The 25657-nt window shown below is 38.2% G+C and overlaps 2 protein-coding genes across 2 annotated transcripts in view; one reads left to right on the forward strand and one right to left on the reverse strand.

Moving 5' to 3' along the window:
• Positions 1-3263: 3263 nt before the first annotated feature.
• Positions 3264-11024, forward strand: ERMN (ermin). The gene is made up of 3 exons (XM_037044677.1): positions 3264-3858; positions 4493-4585; positions 7773-11024. The coding sequence occupies exons 1-3, from the start codon at positions 3618-3620 to the stop codon at positions 8267-8269; spliced, it is 831 nt and encodes a 276-aa protein (XP_036900572.1). The 5' UTR covers positions 3264-3617; the 3' UTR covers positions 8270-11024.
• Positions 11025-12331: 1307 nt separating this feature from the next.
• GALNT5 (polypeptide N-acetylgalactosaminyltransferase 5) overlaps positions 12332-25657 on the reverse strand; it is a 40782-nt gene continuing 27456 nt past the window's right edge. The window contains exons 8-10 of the mRNA XM_037044676.1: positions 21922-22002; positions 20329-20490; positions 12332-16841 (exon numbers count right to left, since the gene is read on the reverse strand). Coding sequence (XP_036900571.1) covers positions 16701-16841; positions 20329-20490; positions 21922-22002 — 384 coding nt within the window. The 3' untranslated portion in view covers positions 12332-16700. The remainder of the gene's footprint in view (positions 16842-20328; positions 20491-21921; positions 22003-25657) is intronic.

The raw sequence follows: 25657 nt of genomic DNA on the forward strand, positions 1-25657 counted from the left end.
AACATACCTCTTTGTAGATAAAATGCCCTATGTTTTATTTTTTTAGCTGGATAGACTCATGGTGGTGCTACATGTATTTTGTGTTGCTGACTACTTTCAGGAAAAATAGTGAGTGTTGTGAACCAGTCACCTGACCGCCATTGTTCTGCAGGACAGTGTAGCAACACTGCTTTTTATAGAGGGGAACACGCTGGTTAGCTGATGCTGCTGAAATATGGGTCATTTCTCTGGTTTTCAAAATATTAAATAATTCTAATGCCAGGAGAAACATGTCAAAGCATGACATGAAAAAAGAAGATACTTAAAAAATTAAACTCCCATAAATTCTAAGCCAGAGGTATAAATTGCAGGCTGCTATAAGGTCACAGAAATCTAGGTGTGGGAGAGATAAACTGAACCTGTGCACTCTGCTGTGTGCTGGAACTGAAGTGTTTGGCAATCTCCAGGAACATGAGAGGGACTGGAGACAGGTTTTTAAGGCAAATGTGAGCATTGCTCTGCATGTATGTTGCTGAGCATTGGGTAGGAATTGTGTCACTTCCTGTTCTTAAGGTTCTCACAATCTTGTATGCCTGGCTTTGATGTTGGTTTCTGTATTTTTCCATCTAACTCCATGAAGTATTTTCTTCACTGCCTTAGACCCTGGGCTATTTCCACTCCACGTCAGTGAGATGAACTGACCTGGCCCATCCAGCTTCAGATTCCGATCTTTGAATTAAGGGATTAATCCTTTTGTCCCTGGTGATAGGAAACTCCCTGGCCCTCCCAACAGTGTCCCCAGCAGCTGGGACGTCTATCTTGGGAAGGGCTTGCTACCACCTCAGGCACTCTGCTAACCTTTCCTGGCCACAACTGCTTCTGGCACACTTTACTGCCAAGGTGGGTAACTCATCAAGCTGGAGCACAGTGGGACTCACATAAGCACCCAGGCTGGATGGCACCATGCTGCAGATGCCCACTGGTAATCTTTCCAGCTGTGTGACTTGAGCAGTTTCCTTAGTCTCTCTCTGCTTTGCTTTTCTAGTCTGTTAAAGGGGATAATAATAGTACCTGCTTTACGGGGCTTTTGTAAAGATCAAAAGTGTTGCTATTTGTGAAGCAATTTGAATAGCACATGGCATATTGTAAGTTCTGTATAAGTGCTTGTCAAACAAATTAAGAACAAACGAATGAAGGGTAACAGGCTACGCCACCTAACCAAAATATATCTCTTTGGCATTAGGATTATGTTGAGCTGATTGATTTTGAGAAACTGCAGACACTAGAGAACAAAGTTGAGGATTTAGGAACATCCCGCTTTTGTGGGGGAAATGAGCATTTACAAAGAAACTCTCTATAAGTGTGTCTCCCTCTCTGCACCAGCAAAAGAAGGATGCCCCTAAACCACGAGAGGACCCAATCAGTGGAGAAGGCATAACAAAGTGGGTAACAAACCTGGCCCCATTCACCCTGCTTTTCCTGGTGACCCCTTGTAATGCCCCACCCTCTTCCTAAAACCTTTCTTCCTTTTGTCTTTAGTCGAAAGTGATATTTCAGTTGGTAGTAGCCTGGGCCATCTCAGGAAGTCACTTGGTTTCCCTGGGTATCTCCTATGCATTTGTGAAGTACACATGTTAATAAACTTCTGTTCCTTTTTCTTGTTTTTCTGCCTTTTATTATAGGGCCTTAGCCAAGAACTTAGGGGAGTAGAGTAAAAATTATTTTTCTTCTCCTACACAAACAAGTAATTAGCATGTTGGGGAGAGAAGCACTGATGATGACAAAGGAGAGGCATCTAGGATCTATTGGAGATGTCTTATAGATGCTTGGGAGAAGGATGGGACAGAGTCATGTATTTGTCATTCTTGACATAGACCTTAATGAACGAGCTCATCCTAGATACAATTTTAAAGGTGATAAATTTACAATTACTATCCAACCTTTCTTCTGCTCTTTAGAAAAGGATTAAAATGTATTCTCTTGGGAGTAAAATTTATTCAATTATATATATATATATTTGTTGAGTACTTACCTACTTCAAGGCAGATGTTAGAGTGGGGACATGTGTAATAAAAGTACACATGGGGCCCTGGCTGGTGTGGCTCAGTGGATTGAGTGTGGGCCTGCGAACCACACGATCGCGGTTTCGCGGTTCGATTCCCAGTCAGGGCACATGCCTGGGTTGCAGGCCAGTTCCCAGCAGGGGACCCACAAGAGGCAACCATACATTGATATTTCTGTCCTTCTCTCCTTCCCTTCCCCTCTAAAAATAAATAAATACAAATCTTTAAAGGAAAAAAAAAGTACACATGGGTCCTGCCCAGACAAAGCTTCGATCTAGTTGGTGAACGAGGCACTGTAGCTACTGACATCATCACTAGTTTAGTAACAGCTGTGAGGAGCACTCTGAAGGACAAAGAAAAGGTGTACAAGAATCCTGTCTTAATTCTGTGGGTCAAGGAAAGTGTCACAAAATGTTATTTCATCCTCAGAGCTGAGACTTCAAGGAGCTGGTTAAGACAGGGGGTCTGACCTTGAGGATGAGAAGGCTTTCCAAGGAGGTGGGGGCTGGGTTGGGAGAGGCCACATGGCAAAGGCTCTGAGATCATGTCGTACTATATGAGATAAAAAAAAAAAAAGAATTGAATTCTTCTTGTAAAAGGAAGGTGTGGTGGTGGCAGATGTCTTACATTATCACCTGTTCCCCAAAGGGCGGACTGTGTTGGTGCTATAGTATTTTACCAGCATCATGCACCATCAGCCAGGAGAATATTTCTGATCGAGGGAGGTGAAACTTCATGAAGGGAATTATACTAAAGGTTTTAAAGGATGGGTTGGGCTTCAATAGATATAAATAAACTAAAGGATAAGAAGCTGTAGACCAAATGTATTGCTATAAAATTGTAACATTTTGGTATTAGCAAGATGGCAGAGCTTTTTGTTTGTTTTTTCTTAGGTCTTTTCTTTGGGCTCCTGAAAGCATACCAGGGGACCTGCTGCCAGAACCACTTCTAATAAAGTTGTCTCGTGTACAGGTTTCTGATAAGCTGTCTTATTCTTGAATAAATAAGAAACGATGCCATTGTTCCCTACAAAATAGCTGAGGTTTTACTTGAGCAAAATCTGTTTGGAAATGTTAAGCTGGTTACACAGAACTAATATGCCTCAAGGTGGTCATTCTCTCTGGATTAAAGCTGTGGAACAATGGCAGCTCCTGTTACAAGGAAAATGACAAAGGACCATTATGAAGAGGGACAAAAATCTCTGTTCCCAGAGGAGGGCTGACAAGCTGAAAGTTCCCCTCTACACACCAACACAAAAGGCTGATTGCCTCAGATTGTTTGTTTATGTAAATCAAAAGGCAGCCATTAATTCTGCAAGTGGGACTGCTAAGCAACAAAGAAAGTGGTGGTTGGTCGATTAGTGGGCTGGTGGCATATCTGACAAATCCTATTGCTTTTGTTCCAAGCTCCTTCTGGGCACCTGTAGAAAAAAGAAGCTAGTTACTATGCACTAAAGTAAATGTTCTTGGAGTAGGAGTTGGAACTATAGGACTTGAAGGCAACAAAAAGTATCATCAAGGATCTGCTTACTCAGTTTCCTCAAAGCTTGCTCTAAGTTGGACTCAACTGCACATCATGACAGATGCTCCAGTGACAGTCAGTCAGGTGGAGTGTAATGGGGATATACCACCTGAAAATGGTAAACCACTGATCACTGAGGCCAATGAGGCAGTCAGCGATGTGGAGAGCACCCCACCCTACTTCAGGGTAGAACCCAGTCTTGCAGATTCACTCACAGAAGGAAATCAGGAGAAAAGTGAAAAACTACAAGGGAAGAGAATGCTTAACTGGTCCATGGATGAGAAGATTCTAAAAGGTAAAACATTTTCCTTCTCTTCAATTTGCCCAATTTGATTTGTAAATTCACTCAGGATTTCTTGATAAACTGTTAGGACAGGAATAAGCTGTACATCTTCCCACTCCCATCCTTGGCCAAATGTGTTCCCTTTTCCTCGGGGGGTAGCATAGCACAAGAACTAAACCTCTGCCGCAGGTCAAACCCAGACTCATGCATGTCATAACTCTATGACCCTGGACAACTTTCCTAGTCTCTCAAAGACTTAGTTTTCTCAGTAGAAGGCAGAAGAATGGTGCCAACATTTGTTGGGTTGTTGTGAAGATTAGTTAAATGTTAACTACTGTTATTTACTATTATTACAGACAGCCCCATTATTATTTGAGCAAAAAGAATTTCAGAACTTCAAGGTTTCCTTCTAAATATACCTTAACATGTCTGAATGGTGGTTATATATTTTAGATATTAAAGGAAGATCATTATGTTTATAATTAAAAAGGAAGCAATGAAGAAATGAGGCAATAAAATCATTGTTTTAAGTGATCATAATTAAAAATCAAAGAATCTCCCTAGTTAGAATCTAAAATGATCATATTGAATTAACCCTGAACTACTTAAATATTAAAATATTAATCTTTGGGGGGGGTGTTTCCAGAAAAATCAGAAGAGAATCTCTTTATTGTTCATAAGGCCATCACAGATCTTTCTCTTGAAGAAACAAGTGTTGATGAAATGACATTAAGAGAAGGTAAGAGGAACTGCCTCCACTATGCACACAGCATTTGTTTGACTGGCTGTGGATGACAGTTTTGGCAAGGGATGATGCAAGTGTGTGGTGTTGAGAACATAATCCAGGCAATGCCTTTCACCCCTCAAGGCTGCTATAGGCAGATGAGGGAATCTTCATTATCTGGGGGTTCCACCTTACAGAATATTCTAGACAATTCAAGACTGAAGCCACATGAGCTGCATAACTGATTGGCAAATTCTGACCTGACAATGTGTCTGTCTCTTATTAAGCTTGTCCACTAGATCAACCTTCCTTTTTGATTTAGTGTCTCCCAATCTGCATCAGGCACCTTGTGAAATGTAAATGTTTATCCTAAAAGTTTGGCATTGACATACAATTTAAAATAACCTTATAAATTTATTTGATCTAAAAGAAAATTCCAGTCCTCTGATCTAAGCAGAAAATGGTTACCTAATTCTTGTTAAAGAAATCTCCCAGGTGATAACGTAATTTTAATTGTGTTTTTCAGAAAACATGAGAATTAAAGGAACAGTGATTTTTAAGTGACCGCATTATATTTTAAATAAAGTCAAGGGACTAAGAGACATACAATCTTTTAGATTTCTCTTCTAAGGGAACACCTACATTTAAGCAATTTCCAAATACAGTGAAGGATAAAAATCTATTAATTAGTTATTTATTTCCTCTCTTGCAGCCATAAATGTCTCATTTCAAAGATGAAGTCAGCTTGTTAGACCTAAGCAGTTTAGTTTAGTTAGAACCTTAACAGGAAAAATATTATAGGGATTATTGGTTGAATTATTAGAGCATCACATAAAGAACAGATGCCAAGGAAGACACAAGTGTGGTTGGCAGTTTCCTGGATTTGCCACGTTGCCTGGACACCTGTCAGACTGTCCGCCATCCACATGCAGTGGTCCACTGTGTGGACACAAGGAAGAATGTAGTAAGCAACAGGCATTGTCAGGCTCTCACATTATCATGGATAATTTATGGGACTTCAGACTTAAGCCCCTATGAATGGCTAAACCTCTTTGCCCCAGTCTTTCTGCTCCTAATTAGTTCTTGAAGGCAGGATCACGATCTTCCATCTAGAGCCCTTTTCAAGCTTCTAATCAGAAGTCCAAAGGAGACACCAGTTTTTTTAAAGGGTCTTTCATTTTTATCAAAGAGAAAACAAAAGCAGTCTGAATTTTAAGGTAGTGGATCTCAGTGTGAATTGTCCCCTGAATGAATCCTTCTGTTTGGTGGAACATATGTTTTTCCTGTAAGCTAGATGTAGGTATATATTTCGTTGCCTTTTATTTTCACAATGGCGAACAGCTATAAAGTCTTCAAAGAGAATACCCCTGGTTCCAAAAATAGAAAGACCCTAAAAATACTGAGGAAAAACTACAATTTAAATACAAGAAGTAATTTTATATGTGATGACTCTATGCCCAAGCCATGAATATGAGTGAAAAGGACAGTTTCTTTGGTTCTTGTGGAAAAGAAGAACATAAAACAAACCTCAAGATGATACCAGACATCCTAATGCATGCTTATTTATAGTGTAAAGAACATGACTAGGTACCTGTGTGCAACTTGGTCAGAAGTGATAACCCATCTTTAATTCTGTCTTTGTAAATTTACAATTTGTTTTGTATAGCTGGGGAAAAATAGAAAAATAAAAAGGGAATGAAAAATTTTGATGGAAATGAACTTGCGAATATCTTTCAGTGAAAATAGAAAATTGTGGAGGAGAATGGCAAAGAGAAACCTCATCTCTCACTTTGGTTAAAAACCCCCACAGTGTTGAGAGGGACTTTGGTTAAAAACCCCCAGTGTTGAGAGGGAACAGTGAATCCAGGCCTGACAAGGGACTCTGCTCAGGCAGTGTTTCCGAATCATGCACTTTACATACTGACGCTTCCCACACAAGTCCCCCAGGGATGAAAGCTCCAAGAACTACCTCTACTCTTATCACTGATTCTTTTTTCCATTCATAGTAAATATTGTTGAGAACACCCTCTTATGGTCTGTTTGTAAAGTGAAGTTTGGAGTGGGTTAAGCTCCTTGAAAGTCAGAGAAGTGAACATCACATGGAGGATTTTCAGTGGGGAGGGGGAAGGGAGGAATGGGGGAAAGGTACAGGGAAGAAGAAGCATAATTGGTAGGTGTGAAATAGACAGGGTGAGGCCAAAAAATGGTATAGGGAACAGAGAACTCAAAGAACTCATATGTACAACCCGTGGATGTGAACCAAGGGTGGGGAATGCTGGAGGGTTAGGTTGTGCAGGGTGGAGGGAGGATAAAGTGAGGGAAATTGGGAAAACTGTAATAATATAATTGATAAAATATACTTAAAAAGATAAAACAATAAAAGTCATGACACAGTACCAAACAACTTGAATTAATCAGTTGTCTTTAGGGACATGTCTAAAATAATAGGCTAATCTAGCACTATGCAGATATGACCTCAAAATTGAAATCTTGGCTGTCTAGGAATTCATGGCAGGAATATTAGGCTGAAGCATGTGTGCTTTGGTGGGTGTTTCAGTTAGCTTTAGCTCATGACTTCTGACCATCTGCGCTCCTCTGTGGAAGCACCAGCTTCCACACCTGGTGCTTTAGGCCAGCTCTGAGAAGCACGGTGGCAAGTACTAAATGTGCTACTGTGAGCATGGCCAGGAGTGGGCAGTCATTGTTTCTACTATTGGAAGAAATCCATTTTTCTCCTGTGAGATATCTAGTTTTCCTTGAAGGGTGTGTGTGCCTGTGTGTGTAAGATAGAAGTTCAAATATTTATTTTATATATTCACATCCCATCATGACAGGCCAAACAAAATTTTTAGAAGCGTGTCTCAGGGAGGACCAGTCTCACTCAGTACAGTGGCCCACAACAACAAGAAAATCCACACTCAAATGAACTGAAGTTGTCAACTTTCTTGGAAATTTACAATGTTTATTAGCATGGCTTAGAATAATTCTGAAGAAAATTTCTTAACTGTGTTTAATTCAGGGTTTCCCAAACTAATTAAACAATATAGCCCATTTTATTGTATGAAATATATTAGTAACCCACAACATAATATTTCACAAAGCATATGTGGGGAAATGATTGTCCAGAAATATAATTTGGAGAATAACAGCTGAGGATTTTGGAACCTCTGCACATCTCAACTACCAATTGATTTTGCTACAGGGCATCAGTGGGAGAAGATTCCTCTGAGCGGCAGTAACAAGGAAGTAAGTGGACAGAAGGAAAGAATTATTGAACAACCTCTAGAAGAAAGAGAAGATGAGGGCAGGAAGGACATAGCTTACCAGGCAACTGAAATTGAATGGCTGGGTATTCGAAAGCCTTGCCAAGTTGATGTGGTACCCGAAGAGGAGCAAGAGGTTTGGGATGAAGAAATTAACAATGAAGACGATGATGAAGATGAAGTTCGAGTGATAGAATTTAAGAAGAAAAATGAAGAGGGTTCTCCCTTAAAAGAGGAAGGTGATCCAAGTGAGGACTCCCCCGTCAGCAGCTCCAGTTCCCAGCCTGTGACACCAGATGAGCAGCCAGCTTTTGGGAAGAAGAGTGATATTTCCAGAAGTACTTATTCAAGATACAATACAATATCCTATCGAAAAATCAGGAAGGGGAATACCAAGCAAAGAATTGATGAATTCGAGTCTATGATGCATTTATGAACTAACTGGATCTGAGATGTTCTCATGCCCACTAATGCAAAAGCTAATTCTATTTTCCTGAGATGCATCTTTGTGTGCTTTATTTCACTTACCTGCTTTAAAGTTGTGGAAACTTACTTCCTGTTTTTCTGTAGAATAATGTGAAAATAACCTGAGACAAAATTCAGTCTGGTAATTTGAAATCAAAATCTTTAATTTGTGGACATTTGTTTTTTTTAAATTTCACTAACATAGCATTATGGGATATGCCCTAAACAGCCAGAACCTTGGGGAATCTGGCATAATTTGGCTTTAAAAGGACCAGTGCTGGGAATGTATCATTAAGTGAAGAGACCTATTTGAAATGGTTCTTATATTTTTTCTGGGGTCTTTCTTCCTGTACCTTGAAGCTGACAGCAAGTCTGTTAACTCTTTCTTAACTTTTAAACACTATTTTCTAGACTCTGGCAATAAACTTTTCAAAATACTTTGCCTTTCCTATCATCTTCAAAAAAATTGGAGTGGTTTTCTTGGTATCCATAGAGTGAAAATTCTGTATGGGCCTTCTTCCTCAGTGTTACCATTCACTGAGTTTTCTCACTAGAGGAGCTGAACAATTGTTAGGAGGATTCTGTTTACTAAATGTTGCCTTTATGCTCTCAAGATGAATTCAACCCATTGTGAAGTAGACATGGGGAAGGGCTATAAAATGGGTGGGCAATAGACTAGAGTTTTATCGGATAATTTTATTTCTGTGATGGAAAATAAAATCTTGCCTAGCAAAGTTAATGTCATTAAAAATGAAAATGAGAGCTTTATCACATTTTAAGGAAAATACTCCCCTCCTTATTATCATGCTTTCCCTTATTAATAATATGTCAGAATAATTTTCTTTCCTAAGAAACACAAAAACTCTAGTCATAACTGTACTAGTTACTATGAAAATGGAAGTAATTAACTTAGAATATTCTCAAAGTAGAGTGTGAGTATATATTTTTAGTGAGAAAGCTCTGATAGTTGTTGGGAATATATAATTTACTGGACCTAGCCCAAATCAAGATGCTTAAAATTGTGCCTATGGAGTTTAATCAAACCAGTGTGTCAAATAATGTATTGAATATTTATGAAAATGAAGTCTATATTTATGTAGATTTCTTAGATAGTTTCATAATTTTTTATTTCATGCCTCCATATATATTACCATGTACTTTCTGTCACTACAGATAAAGATATATTTTTTGGCCCTGCAAATAAAAAGACAATTCCTTATTGTCTGAATGTAATACAGTCTTCATTGTACTATTCAACCCTTTGTTTATTTCTTTTTCATTCTGTAAAAAAAAAACCCAGTTTAGCTCTTCTTAGATTATTGCTTATTTATGTGTAACAGATCCCACACATTTTAATGGTAATTTCTTTAATTCTTCCTGGTCATATAATATATTTCCATAGTATCACATACTATTATTTAGTGTTTACAAGACTCGCTTTTGAATTAAGATCCCCGTGTTCCTTTTATTCTTTCAAACAAATACTTTGCAACTTGATCGTATAAAAATTCTGCCATACTTAATCTGTAGAACCTGTAGATTTCATTCTCGACAAGGCACATTTTCAAAATAAAGCTAGGAAAATCAGGCCTTTATTGATAAACTTAGGTAGAAAAGTGATATACTAGGACAATTCCCTGTTTGTGTAGATCCTCTAAATCTGTCCATCTGGACAATCTATTTCATTTTCTGGATTATTGATGACCCCGGCAATTTTCTATCTAAATTCAAAGCCCAGTGCTGTGTTATCTGTCATAGAACAGGACCATATTGTTACTCTACCATCAACAGAGCTTGCATTTAAAATTATTCCAGGGGAGGTGATGATGTGGTGGTGGACTATGACCGTGTGATATGGCCAAGCAACTAGCTGTCCTGGGGCATGCATATAGATGACAGATAGGTGATAGATAGATGATGATAGACAGATAGATAGTACTGCTGGCCTTTTTACCTCTGTACTCTTTAACCAGATGATTAACCAATCATGAAAGATTTTGTCAACAAAGACTTTTTCAGGGTATATTCAAAGAATAAATACTTACTGCTCATGGATGAGGCAATGTACTTGCAAAAGAAAAACTGTTCTTTGGCATTGCCCTATGCCACTGTCTTACACTAAGGCCATAGAGTTAAGTGACCATTAGTAACATGACACTGATGGGTGGCTGTTTGGTTCTTTGTAACCTAGGAAAGACAAGGGTCTGCTTCAGATTCCATGAGGGATATTATCATATTTGAAACTCACATGAGACACATTAAAGTACAAATTGCTAACTACGCAAGAAAGTTTACCACTTCTGTGATTCAAGGTTCAGGGTTGGAAGGACTCTGGTACCTCAGGAGGGAGAATTAATTTGCTGTGAGAATGCTGATATTTCTTACATGATTTTCTATTTTCCTTAGTTGCTGGGTGAATAAGAATTAATAATAGCTCTATTTCTTTGTCAATATGAAATTTACCTTTAATATAGTGCTAACTTTGAAGGCAGAATGTGTTAGAATCTATCTATCTATCTATCTATCTATCTATAATCTATCTATCTATTTATCTAGTAACAAATAAATTAAAGAACTTTTGTGTCTGACTCACTCTGAATAAAAGTTTGTGTCCTTCTTTTTGGTGTCTAGGTTTCATTTTCTTTGGCTGCCCTTTAAAATTAGGTAAAAACACTTGCATATCAGCAACTATTAATATGATCAATAAATGCTGCTTCAGAAAGCAAGAGAACATATTACTTTAATTCATTTGTATTATTTATATCAGATAGTATTAAAATGATTGTACATGAAGTTACAAGAAAATTTAAAATGGGTACCACATAATGTTCATGAAAAGTTCCCATTACTTTTATAGAAACTGGGCTATTGTTTTAGATGCATTACTCCAAAACCTGAAAACTATATCTTTGTAGTCATCAGGTAATACATGTAAACTATACTGACATTTGTATAGTAGTTGTTTCTGCATATTTACATAGGGTAGTATTTTTGAAACACTTTCAAATGATAAGTGGACACTGAAAAAAGATTTCAAATAAGTAATAGTAGAGAATAATGGGAAAAGATGAAGCACCAGAGTATCATAAAGAAGAAATACGTTTGACAATATGAGAAAGGCAACCACTTATTTTAAAGCCTGAACTTTCATTGTTCTATAGGAAAAAAAGGGCTATAAAAAGTAAGGTCAGAAGTTATAGCAAACATTTAACAATATTAAAATATCAGACTGTAACATAATAAATATGAATACCAAAACATATACGCCATTCATGAAGAATACAAGGTGACCAGGCCATGCACCCAGCACATAAGCAATGACATAGACGGGAGTCAGTTGCAGAAACCACTCAGATACATGACAAATTGTAAACTCAAATGACAATGTGTAGTAATTAATTGTCAGTTAGGGAACTTTTGGGAAATGAATTTGGAAAGTAGTTTAAATTTGCATGTAGAAACCTAAAAATCAAACATTACATGTTTGATACCTTCTTTATAATAACTTAAGTTGGTCAGAGGCAGAAACATTGGGTACTTAAAATGTTCAGATTAGTTATAAATTCCTTTATACTTCTTTATTCTAAATACTCCTTTATCCTAATTCTCCCATTAACAAATGTTTTCAAAAACAAAATTCACTATATTGACCTTTGCATTCTCTTATTTTTATGTTCACCTCTTACAGTTAATAGGTATAAAACTAGCAACAGTTGTGGGCAGTTGTTTGAAAGAGAAGAACTAAGGTGTGTATAACCCTAACTTCAATAACTGGCATTTTGAATTTAAAATTTGATTACTCCTTCCACGTCTGAAAAACACTGGAGTGAGAGTTAATCTGCACTTCTGTCCAGAAGGCCAGATGAAGACAAAGCTGTGCACTTAAAAAGAGTTAAAAATATCCAAAAATATTTCTTAATTTTCTTTATTTTAAGTAGAAACTCTTGGTTTTACTATCTCCCAATTAAAAATAAAAATATACAAACTCATATATACATACATAAGCATATAAATAAATATATGTGCATATATGTATATGTCCATATACACAAATATACACATATATTTACAAAGATTGATGTGTTTTTGAATGGTGAAGTACAATCTGTGCTTTATTTACATAGAGATTTATGACCAATATCCTTAAATTGGAAAACATCTATCAATTGATAATAAAATAGAAAACCTCTGTTTTAAAAGAAAATATTTCTTATTTGATGACATTTGTCATCATTAGGAACTAAGCATATTAAAAGTTGCTGTATTTCTGGAAGATGAGAATTTCATGCGTGTTTTTGCAAAGCAAAGATTCACATAAGCTTGTAAAGAGACTCTAATGGGAGTGGTAACTCTTAGGTGACTCATTAGGTTGAAAACAGAGACAGTAAGTTTGCTTAGCGTGATGGTAATTTTCATTTCCTTTCTTGTAGACACAGGCACCATCAACACCTAACATACCATCCATCAAAGCTCATCAGGAGTATATAATACTTTACATGGTTTATTCAAACCTGTCCACAAAATGGCTATTTGCCAAAAATAAATATTTTCTACATTAGCTTTGGTTAGTGATCCTGTTCTTTTTGCAAGGCATCTGGGTTTGCAGCAATTGTTGAATAACCTATGCAAAAGCATTATGGTGGCAGCAAAATGAAGGAAAAGTTACAAGTCTTGGTTCTTGTTTTAATTAAAGGATTCCTCAACTTTTCATTTCCCACCTCTGTTCAGATCTGTCAGCTTTGATTAATGGTTGGGGGAAGAAAGGGTTGGTAATATTATTCACAGAGAAGCAAACTCTCTATGTTCACTTCTTCCCCTCATATTTGTTCCAGGAAATGGGAAAGATTGTTTCCAGCATGAAGTCCAATAGGTCGACCATCGCAAGGCACGTGGGGATTGCTCTCCTTAAGTCTACACTTCCGTTGTACAACGGAAAGGGGTGTGGCTTCTATTTCCTGTCTGTGCAACGACCCTGAGAGAAAACGAAGAGGGATTTGACTCCACAACCAGCGGAGTTTGACTGAGCCCCACTGAGCTTACTGCCTACTTAGAAAAATACAATCATAGCAGTATGGTGTGGGGGAGTAGACTCTCCCTCTTTTTTCTTCTTTTTTTTTGATCCAGATAGGATAGAAACTGGGTTCTTATCTCCCACAAGTGAGATGATGAGATGACACTAGACAATTCCTCCTAGCCATCCTCTTATCTGCATGATGAGGAGAACCAGACCCACCTCACTGAGTTGTGCACTACAGTGAGATGGGGTGAAAACTGTGCCACCAAGCACACAGTAGATGCTTAATGATAATTCGTTCCCATTTTTTCTCTTTCCTCCTTGTCATTTCCTTGCTTTAATCCAAGATATTGGGGTCTTCATCTGAGGCATAATTTATTTCCTGTGTTTGAACATGGAAATTACACTAAAGATGCTAAAACAAATAAAGATGGTACTATTTGGTGTTCCTCAACCCCATTCTCTTGCAGAAGAGCCCCTTGGAAACCATTCTAAGCCATTCATGAAATCAAAGTTGACTAGGGGAATTGAATTTCTGTGTTATAACTATGCCTTTGCCCCTCTATAATCCCTATTGGAAGCAAGGTGTTTAAATATCTAAATAATGTTTTCAGATTAGTGTGGAGAAGCTGACACTGCATTGCAACCATGACACATGGTGGATTTGGCCTGGTGAGTGACGGCTGATTGAATGTCAGCAAGCAGAATTCAGGACACTCAATGCTGGTGATAGAACACAGTTGTACCAACAACAGCTGTGCCATCCTTCGGAGAGAGGAGGGTGGAAGCTTTGGGTAGTTGTTGAAAAAGAGGAAGAGTTGTGCAAACTGAAAGGCTCAGAAGCACTCAGATGGTTTGGTAAGTTAGTTTTTCATCAAATGAGTTCTGTTAAATATTAACATAACCACACTTGTGTTTAAGTTGATGAGACACATAGACATTTCTCTAAGAAGGGCAATAAGTCAAGCCAATTGAGGGAAAACTGTGAAGCACCCAATAACACAGCCCTCTAAGGAAAAAATCAGGGCTGGTGAGGACCCTAAGGTGCCCCATCCAAAGATTTCTTATTAGAAGTACCAGAAGACCTGGAGGCCTTCGTATCTTTATTGCAGTCTTATGAAAACAAAATTTAGAGCACAATGCTAAAGAAAACTCTTGGTAGTAGATTTTACAACTAGTCAAGACTGTTAAGCTTAGGCCTATAAAATTCTTAACTAGTGATTATTTATTTTGCTTCATAGAATAACTGAGCAAATACATGCTAAAAGCTGTTTTCAAAATTCTACCCAAGAATAACTATGTGATGTATGAAAACAATCCTTTGTTATATTGACAATACAGATTCAAATATATCTTCATATAGTGCACATGTCAAGGTAAAGTCAGGAAGAACATACACTGAACAGACTATAAGAAGGTCTTTTGAGAAAAACATTCAAATTTCTTCTGCTCTTATACCCAAAGTGAAGTGTATCCAAAACATAGTTCACCTTTTTCTGAACAGAGTTGGAGTTTTTGGTATAACAATAGAGTCTTTAGACTGGGGGAAAATAAACCTGCAACATTGCTCTGCTCATGAAGAATTGCACTCAGCACTCAGCATACTCAGTTCAGTCAGCAGTTCAGTAAGGCGTTTGGCAACCGCCTTGTGTTTTATCCGCTGCATGGCTCTGTGTGGAAAGAGTTGTCTCATAATCTAGTCATTCTCTGATCTCATCTGCAATGTCAATTATTTGTAAAATGCACCCCAAATATAATGTAAAAAAGCAAAACTTTCCCCCTTCTGATTCTTGTTTTATTGCTCTGCTCTTGTGGAATTAACTGGGAATTAAAAATAAACTTTAAATTGAAAGACAGAACTAAAGATGCCCAGGTTTATCATCAGCTCAGCTGAACAAAGTTTTTTTTTTTTTTTAAGATATTAACAGGCATATAGTATGATCACCCTCCAGGACCCAACTCAAGCAAAATGGCTTATGTATCTCTTTCAGAGAAATGCTGTGGAAAAGATTTGTTCAGGCCAGTGCGTGGGGCAATAGAATGAGCCTTGCCTCTGGAGATTCACGTTCTAATCCTGATTCTCTCACTAACCAGCCTGGGATTTCAGATGGGTAACTCGTCAGCTAGGCATCAATTTTCTTATCAGCATGAAGGTGAAGGGTATCAGGATTTCTAAGATCTTCTCTGATGTGCCTAAATGTTGACATGCCAGGGATTGGGGGCTCAGTTCGAATCAAAGGAATATTGGACTTTCCCCAGTGTTATCCTTAGCTCCTTATCTGAGGCTTTATTATCCACCCTGTTCATCAAGGTGGCAAATCCTCTATTACTTTTGCCATGAGTAAAGCATTTTCTTACCCCTTTTTCTGAGGATTGCTTACCTCATTCTCTTCCTCTTTTATTGTTTTCTTCACTTTATTTCTTTTTAAAAATCATTGCAGCCCATTTTTAGCATATTTATCTTCTAAATGCTGCCATATTTAAGACAGTATTTTATATAATAGAATCTTAATATTTCTGCGTGCTCTAGTTCTCCTTTGTTTCAACTCCACTTACTTGGACCTGCATTAGCATGTTCGGGGATTAAATGTATTTTGGGTTACCACAATGTGTTGTGATCAAGCCTCTTTTACTTTGCCTTTTTTGTTTCCTTCTTAATATTCATGTGAATCTACGAAGTTACTAATATGACTTTTTAAGTGTAGTTTTAAAAAGCACAAAATAAACTGAAACAATGTCCACATCTAGAATGGAATAAGTGTTTGACTCCCCAATTAAAAAATTTTCCATTGACTCATCTTGGTAAAAAGCACTATGTAGCAATCCAGATAAAATCCTGCCATCAAGGAGTATGATATGAATACTATCTCACACTGTAAGGTAAACCTGCATGTAGTCTGGGGATTTTCACCAAGGTGATAGCTGTGTGTTTATGAGGTCTTCCAGCCATAGAAAATAAATTTTTTGATGAAAAAATAGTAAACAAAGGACCAGGTTCTCACTGATTTTAACCTACTTTTGGGCCACAAGAGCTGGTTTTGACGCAACACAGTCATTATGATTATGATTGTACTTCTCCAAGTACTTCTGTCTTTATTTGCGGGTCCTTGGCGGGTTGCTTGGGGACGCTTGAAGGCTGATACTAGCCCAGGGCAGGAAGCAGGCAGTTCAAAAGGGTTCCTGGTGCTGGAGAAGGACTCCAATTCAATGTAGGACTGTTTCCCTGAGTTAATGTTTGGTATCTCAAATATTATGATTTTTAAAAATCTTCCATTCAAGTGTTATTCATTTTGAAAATTTAAATTACCATGGAGAAACATAGTCACTGAGTTTACTGTCATTTTCACAGTGTCTGATGGCCTTACTAGACAAAAACATCAGTGCCTCTTCAGTCTTCAAAATATTTTTCAAATTTCCACTTCTGATATGGCTTCTTTGGGTCACAAGCAGCAACTTTCAGGGTCTTCTGAGAAAAATTTCCTTCCAAGCATAATAACTGATGATAGTTTGCAAAAACAATGTGATTTACCTGCAGAGAAAGGTCATCTGGGAATGAGCCACAGACTGAATTTGACCACTGAGATGTAAAGAAATGGAAACCCATAAAAAATAGGTATTTACATTTTTGATTATTTAGGAATTATCCTAACTAAATTCATAACATAAACACAGGCTTTAGACACTATTAATTTTGTCTCTCTCTCAAGATAAGTTCTCACACTTCAAAGATGAATTTTCTGATCATATGGCTGATTACTATATTATTTAAAGAAAATATTACCAGATGGCATTTGCTATATTTGATGGATGATGGTCCCTCACTGATGGTAAGGAAGAAAAAAACACAAACCATGACAAATAGTGAGTTAGTTCATTTCTTAATTAAATCCATGCCTTAGAATGCAAATTTGAAATACAAAGTGCTAGAAAAATGATGTATTTAATTTACAAGCTCCCCATCATAATCTCTGAGTACATAATGCCTGATATCCAGAAAATTCAAATGCAATCAGGAAAAACATCAAAGGTACTTCAGGGCTCTATTATTACTTAATATTTATTGATATCCTAGAAATGGTCAATAACCTACTTAGAACTTGCTTATAACTTTGTAATTTTTTTCACTTATCACACTTCTCAATACTCTGGTTTCTCTTCAGATCATATAAATCTTTCGCCTTTTCACTTATCACACTTCTCAATTATCCAGGACTATGACAAAGATAATTTTATATNATAACACCTCTCCACCACTAGAGGTGTTCTGGATATTATATATATATATATATATATATATATATATATATACTATATATATAGTAATACTTTAAGAATATTATCAAATGGGAGGACTTAATAATTTATTTTACAGATATTCCTACAAAAAATATGTTAGAAAAAAATAGACCTCTGGTAAAATCATTCTAAATGCTTTTATCTATTGGAGCATTCAGGATGTAACTGAGATTTAACTTAAACTTAGATTACCAAGTGTGACCTCTGCACAGAAAGGGGGCTCCTAGACCATCAGCCGCATCACCTGGGAGCTAGTTGGGAATGCTGGGTCTCAGCCCCGCCATGGACATGTTGAATCAGACTCCGCAACATAGCAAACTCCATTGTGGAACTTTGGAAATCTGGTGCTTGTATAAGCTCAAGATTTTTGTGGAGGAATTAGACTTGAGCAAAATTATTATGGATTATCTACAATATTCTGCTGGTGGATTGTAAAGAGGTAACTAAATAACTGGTCCCCAACCCAAAGGCACTTGATATGAGAACTAGTGGTGGAGAGGTGTTATATTTCCCAAATCCTAGAAGCCACTCATGAAACTATTCACTTTTATGCGGCCATAACCTGGAGCATTTGGGGAAGGCTCACCTAGAGAACATCTTTTAAGTGCTGATTAATAAATGTGTAACTTGAATAGCTCACTGGTGTCCAGAGTCGAGCTCACTATTACCATTCCTCCTTCCATGAGGCTCCTGACTCCTAACACTTTCTGAAAGGAGAGAGATGCTTCTGCCAGTTAAAGTCTTATTTTCCACTTCTTTTGTTTTTTAAGACTTTCATGTCTTGGGGGACTTAGAAGGTTAAGTATGAAAACTACCAAAATACTAAAAAAAGAAGAATGACAATTTTCAAGATACTCATCTCCATGACATCTAGCAGCCTGAGATGGGGAACCCAAGGCGGAAGGGAGCTATGTACTGTGTTACGAGTCATAGGCACAAACAAGGTAGCAGAATAGCTTTCTATTTTTTGCCATCTTAATTAAATCCCCTTCTTCACAAATTGGCTTACCATTTCAGGAGACTGAAATTAAACCTACATAAAAATCAGCTAGCCCTGGCCAGGTGGCTCAGTTGATTGGAGCATTATCCCATGCACCAAAAGGTTGCGGGTTCAACCCCCAGTCAGGGCACATATCTGGGTTGCAAGTTTGATCCTGTGGCATGTACGGGGAAGTGGCTGATCTATGTGTCTCCTTCCTCACAGTGATCTCTCTCTCTCTCTTTCTCTCTCACTCTCTCTTCCTCCCCTTCTCTCTATCTAAAATCAATGGACATATTCTTGGGTGAGGATTCACATATAAAATGAATCCACTAATAAGCCTTAAATTTCTGAGTGGGGCCAACCCAGTTGGGAAATAGCCCTATGTGATTTAAGGATGACCTCCTTCTAAATCTTTTCTCACCAGCCTAAAATATTTTCTATTTTCAGATTCACTTCTGGAGATAAAGATTTTGTTCTCCTTCTTACATTCTCTCTCTCTCTTTTCCCCCTTTCCTTCATCCTCTCTCTCCCATCCTTCTTTTTCTTGCTCCTTTGCCCCTTCCCTCCTTTGGCACAGAGTTAGGGAAGCAAGAGGTAAGATGTAATTTATTTGGTATGTAGTTCTAGAATTTTCTAACGCTATATAACATAAAAATAGCAGTTTATACACTAGTAATTCCTCATTTTTAAAAATAACTCAATAATAACCATTGTCATTAAAGAGAAAAAAAATGTTCAGGAGGGATTAAAATGTAACAGAGAAAATTAAAAGGGAGGTAAACTGGAGAATGTGTGGCTCAGGCCCTGATTTTGACCCTGGGAAGGAAGAAAAGTATCCTGAAGAGAATAGTCACTGGCTGCGATATCAAAAGGGATGGAGGCACTCCAAGTAAAACAGCGTGCTTACTTTGGGGCCAGCCCTGAGCAAAAGGATGGTCTCCTATCTCAACGCATTTAGTGTATTTGTGGCTACCTCCTACTGAGATAGTGGAAGATTTGAGAAGGTAGGCCTGACAGTATTTCTGCCACTCCAAGATCCTATATGAATGCTTCTGACTTTGTACCCTGTTAAAATAGAATTGGGAAAAGCGGAGAGGACTTTGTGTGAATGGGGTATTACAGGGGTATTCTGGTACATATTAATCACTGGACCTCTGGAAAAATGCCCCCTGACTTGTAGCTTGGATATAAATATTCCCATCATGGCCTCTTTCAAGTTGCCAAAGCAGTAGCACTGCAAGTGTCCCTGGTGGGCTGGTGGGAGCTGACTCCAGCATCCCCAGAGAGCCCAGGCCTCTGGAAATTGAGGGCGCGAGACGCGTTCCTGTTGGCAAGAGGCAGAATGTGCATGCAGCTGCATACTGAAATGCAGGGCTGGCGGGGAGCACACTGCTTCTTGCTTTCCCCATGTACTCTCCCTATAAGGTTTTCCGGTAAACAATGCAAACCAATTCTCACCCATAAGCTTGCCTTTTGACATTGTTAATTGGCTGAAGCAAATAACTTTTAGAATCAGATGATGAGAACTACATAACTAACTAAATCTGGTGACTACCATTTAAAATAAAGGATTTTAAGTAAATTTGTAAAAGAAAAAAAGAATTTGATGATTTACAAAAAATATGCTTATCTCTCTGTAGGAACTTTTACATTGTCTTTATTGTCCCATGCTCTTTTATGTCACATTTCCTTGAAGGTTGGATTTGTGGTAAAGAAGGGATACAAAGATTGTGCTTACCAGTCCCGAATGGAAGGCTGATGTTGACTTATGCAGCCATTTCAGCCCTTTGTTTCTGTTGTCACAAGGGTGCAGCCTCAGGGCTCCCTTATCAGGGATGGGAGCCAAGCACCATTCTTCATGTTTGATGAGTCTTAACCAGGTGTAATTAAATTGTTGTAGCTGTGGGAGAACGAGTAGGAGAAAAGTCACTTTGAGCTGAAAACACAAGTATGTTAGTTAGTTGCAATGATACAATTTAGTACAGTTAGTACATTCATGTCAATAAATGCCCTTTCAGGTGTTCTGAGGCCCAGACAATGCGGGTGCTTGAAGGATTGGAGCGTGAGAGCACCACAGGATTATGGCCTTGAGCCACGGGGGCTACAGGGAGATCAAAGTCACAGCTGTAAACCACCTTGGCAGAAATTATTATGTTTCTTTGTTTAATACTATCTAGACAATTGGACTCTTAGAAGGAGTGTTAAGAATCTTCCTTTGCTGGTAGCACAAGGGGTCATCAGGTTGCTGCTGTGAGTGCCCCCAGTTCATAGAAACTGCTCTTGAAGAAGTCTGGTTTGGGGGAGTCACCAGGTCTAAGGGTCTAAAATAAACACTGATTCAGGGAATGGAACCACTTGTCAATTTTTGTGTATTTTCTCCAGTTATTTACAATCTAGTACTATCTGCCTCTTTGGTATACTATAAGGTTCAGGTCTGTGGGAAATGGTTGTTTTATACCAATATAAGCATATTAGGAAAAAATAGGCTGCTGGTAAAATCATCCTAAATGGTCTTATCTACTGAAGTATTTGGGATGTAACTGAGATTTAACTTGGATTACCAAGTGTCCAAGTGTGACCTCTGCACAGGCAGGGTGCCCCCTGGACCTTCAGCTGCATCACCTGGGGGCTAGTTGGGAATGCTGAGTCTCAGCCTCGCCATGGACATTTTGAATCAGAATCCGCATCATAGCAAATTCCTCAGGTGATTTGTGGGCACATTAATTTTGAGAATGTGAAAGAAAAAGGGGTTTTATGGGAAATAATTACAGGGTGATCTGATCATAAATTCCTCACTGGGCAGATCATGGTGGGTATTCACCCCTGTCCATTTTTCTGTGCATATAGGCTCAAAATTCTTTAAAAATATGTCTTGTCTTTTTTTATTACTTTATCTTTATATGTAATATGTTATTTTTCACTTGTTTTGGTTTCTGTTATAGTAGTGAACATTTGTGGAGCATGAAGTGTTAGGTATTATTCTACATCCTTCAAAATATTGCCTAATTCAATCCTCACACGCGCTTTAGGACAGGCACTCTTATCACCGCCATTTCCCCAATGGTTAAGAGACTTACACAATTAACACTCTTTGCAAGTGATGAAGCCAGAAACTGTGCTCCGGGCAGGCTGACTTCAGTACCCACATTTTTACATTTAGTGGTGGAGTTTCCCATCACCACCCTGGTGATTATATAAAAATTAACTATTGTTTCTATAGGAAAAAATAAATTTCTAAGGATCTGATGACTGTGTCACACCTTCCACTCATCAACTACTCCAGGGTCATCGACTGCACCTGCTGTGAGAGCGAGACCCCAGCTCAGCCTACCTCGCTGGTCCCGTCACACTCTCCCAGAGTGGCTGTGGTGTTCTCAATGGAAATGCACTTTCCCAAGGCCACGTTAATAAGCTAGGAAGCAAAATATACGATGTGCATTAAGAAAAAATATTTTAAATTGGAACAAGACATTCAGAAAACACAGAATATGAAACTACAATAAGGTTAAATGATAGCTAATAGCTTAGCAGTACTTAGCACTATAGGATTTTAGTGGTTGCTATCTCTAACAGAGACATAATGTGATCTTGCTAAAGTACAGCTTCAATCTGTCAATTTAGGCCTGTGATATAGCCACCGAGCCAACAAACAGAAGCTTTTAATTAACCCTTGCCTGGAATGCTGAACAGGGAATGAGCAAAAGGTGGCATGGGAAGTAGTTATTTTCTTGGCTCAAGTTTGATGCATATATTAAAAGTCATTGCATATACTTACAATTTAATCAAACCAAGAGTTACAAGGCTCTCTTGCCAGGCTAACCCCTCCAAACTATCTGACTGCTTAGGTAGTAAATCATAGATAAATTGAGTCCTTCAAGAACAGCAGATTTCCAGCTGATTCTCTGTCAGAATCTTCCTAATGACTCAGGCAAGCTACAATTGATTACAGGAAAGTCACGAAAGCTAATACAGAGCCAAGCTTAAAGGCAGTTCCTGGCAGGCCCCCAGATTTTTAATGGATTTGCAGGGTCAAATATGGAGGCAGCTTTCTATAAGTCACCATTTAATGCAGAAAGATGTTGATTATCTTGCTCCCTTTGATATCCTGGGCAGGGCTAACAAGATGGTGGGTCAATACTGCAATTTAGACTTCTCCAATGCATAGAAATGCTGCATAGAAACATGTTTCTACTCTGGAAAGCCTGCTGACGTGGGAGGCAGTGAAGGGCTAGTTGCCAGGGACACTGTCAGTGTGCTTTCCAGTTCCAGGTGCCAAGCACAGAGTTTGAACTCTGGGGTGCTTGGGATGCAGACTGTGTAGCTCGCAGAATTGCCAGTGTTCTTAACTCAGTGCTCAGTGGGTTGTCCTCACTTTTACACGCATAGCTTAGTTGGCCAGAAAGTAAGGGGCCAGAAAGTAAGCTGGCCAGAAAGTAAGGGACCAGAAAGGGCAGAGTTTTAAAAAAAAAACCCAAAACTAAAAGCAAGTGGAAAAACTGCAAATAATGTAAGTAAGGGACCGACGTTTTAAGGATAGGAGAAAATTTGGCCATGGATAGGGCAGAGAGGTAGAACTGTGGTCTTCCACATGAAGATTAAAAACTAGAGCAAGACCCTCAGTGGAGTGGTGTCCTGGGAAAACAATTTACCCATTAAGGGAGTGAACAGGGAGGCACAGGAAGACCACAGGGGGGCTAGATTTTGCCTGGGCTAAAACCTTACAGTGACCTTCCTTTGGGTTTGAGACGCACATTTACACTACTTGTGTCGCATATGGACCCTGATAGACCCTCAAGACACAGACACAATGTCAAAACAGTACCAAGTTGGTTAGTTCTGGGATAGCTGGAATGCAAATACCATTCTAGAAGGAGAGGAACTCTGTTGGGAACCCTCAAAGAAAGCCCTATTCACACTTTAAAATGGCAAAAATGGAGAAAACCATCCACCATCAGTAAATGGGAGCAGTCACAATGCACAGAAGGAATCAACCACTGTGAACTTCAGAGAAGAGAGTTAAGAGAGATGCATGAAGGTAGAATAATCCTGGAGACTAAAGAAAGGAAGTGCTTTCTCAACGGCTCTTTGGATCTTAACAGAGATAAATATGAACCCCTGTACTCGTGGATTGTTTAGAAAATATTCTGGCTTTGACAAAACTGGCTGCCATGCAGCTGCACAGGTGGTTTTCCTCCAGAACTTCCCAGAGCCTTCAGTACGTTCATGTTCGGCTTGCTGCTCTGAGAGGAAATTCGTACGAGTGGTTGCCCACTGCATTTGACCAAGGATTCCTATTTTTGGCAGCACAACTAATAACATTGCCCGGAACAGTATTTGGAAACGCCGGGTTCAACAGATTTCTTTGTATTTATTTTGTATAATTTCTTCTTCCAACAATGAAAGGTAAGCGAAATCTTTTCCAGCTTTGCCCCCCTTCCCCACTGCACCCGACGATCTGTTTCCCTTCCCTCTTATCCTCTTATCAGAGATTACTGGAGAAGTTTCCTGGAGACTCTGCTTTTCTTCACAACAAAGTCTATGAAGTGCTAATAAACTCTTACTGTGTATTCATTAGGAATGACTTTTAATATGGAGTATTTATGTTATTTTTAAAGAATTGTATACATGATTTTATGACAAATCATTTAAATCTCTCTTGGTTAGAAAATCAAGTAGTATATCAATTTTGAACTTTTCATTTTGAATTATTTTACTGCCTAATTTAGTAATGGGAGTTACTCCCATAGTTTATCACAGAATTGTTACGCATTCAGCTATAGGCCATTTGCTAAGAGTTTTATCCAATATAAATACACATTATTGGTGAGGTTATTTTATTTATGGCAACTATTTTCATTTTAATAAGAAATGGTTTGTTCTGATTTTTTAAAAATAACTTCACTGGATTTAATTCCTAAATATATAGGTTGAAAGAAGGGAAAATGTCAAGCAAGTAACAAAAGTTGTGAGTCCATTTTCTTGGAACTTTTCAAGATCGTCTATCCAAAATAAAGGTCTAGTTAATCTTACTCTGCATTGCTTGGAGAAAGGTCCTATTTTTTTTTAAATGGTAATAATGCTCCCTACTGGTTGCTTCAGAGGGAAGCAAATGGCATCTTTATTAAAATTTGTCTAAGAAAAATGACAAATAGTGAGGAAAAATAGAAGAAAAACAACTTGGTAACATCATTTAGATTTTTTTTTTTGCATTTGATATACAATAACTCCCGTATCAGCAGATGGCTGTTTCATTAGGAGAGTTCTTAAAAACTTTTGTAGGCAGGCAAACGAAGCAGCCTTGCAGAGGAGGCAAAAGACAGTTTTTTAGTTCCCTCTGGTGGTTAAAGTTCAGTACTGCTCTTGCTGAGATTTTGTGTTGTTAAAACCAGAAAAATGACTATGGTGGCATTTTTTTCTTTCGTTCTCAAGACATATTAAAAATATAAATTTATTTTACAGACATAACACTTTTAAATTTTATTTATTTATTTGTTTTTAGAGAGAAGGTAAGGGAAGGAGAAGGAAAGGAAAAGAAACATCAGTGTGAGAGAGAAACTTCCACCGTTTTCCCTTCATGTGTGCCCCAACCAGGGACTGAACCAACAAGCCAGGCATGCACCCTGACTGGGAATCGAACTAGCAACCTTTTGCTCTGCAGCACAAAGCCCAACCAACTGAGCCACACCAGTGAGAGCCAGACATACCATTTGAATAGTGTATAAATCCAGGTCATTCTTCCTAATGATTTCTCTAAGAGAAAACATCGGATTGAACCACCTCAAGTAGTGCTATTCTATTTGGATCTATAGAGATGGCAATTTTATAAAATATTATAGTACATACAAACAAGTCATATGTACCCATTTGTCAGTTGAATTTTATAAAAGCAGAGCAAATTTTCAGACTAGTTTCCTCTCTTTCAAATTCTTCCAGGATCTCCCTATACCAACCAGGAGAATGGCTTTATTAAGTCCTTGTCATCAGGGAATTTACTGGGAAGAGAGTGATTGGATTGCAAAGTCTACTTTCTAGGAAGAACTGGAAAAAGTTGGCTTTCAGTTTTCCCT

Source organism: Sturnira hondurensis, unplaced genomic scaffold, assembly GCF_014824575.4.
Source record: "Sturnira hondurensis isolate 20B ecotype Veracruz unplaced genomic scaffold, ASM1482457v3 Scaffold0004136, whole genome shotgun sequence".
NCBI lineage: Eukaryota > Metazoa > Chordata > Mammalia > Chiroptera > Phyllostomidae > Sturnira > Sturnira hondurensis.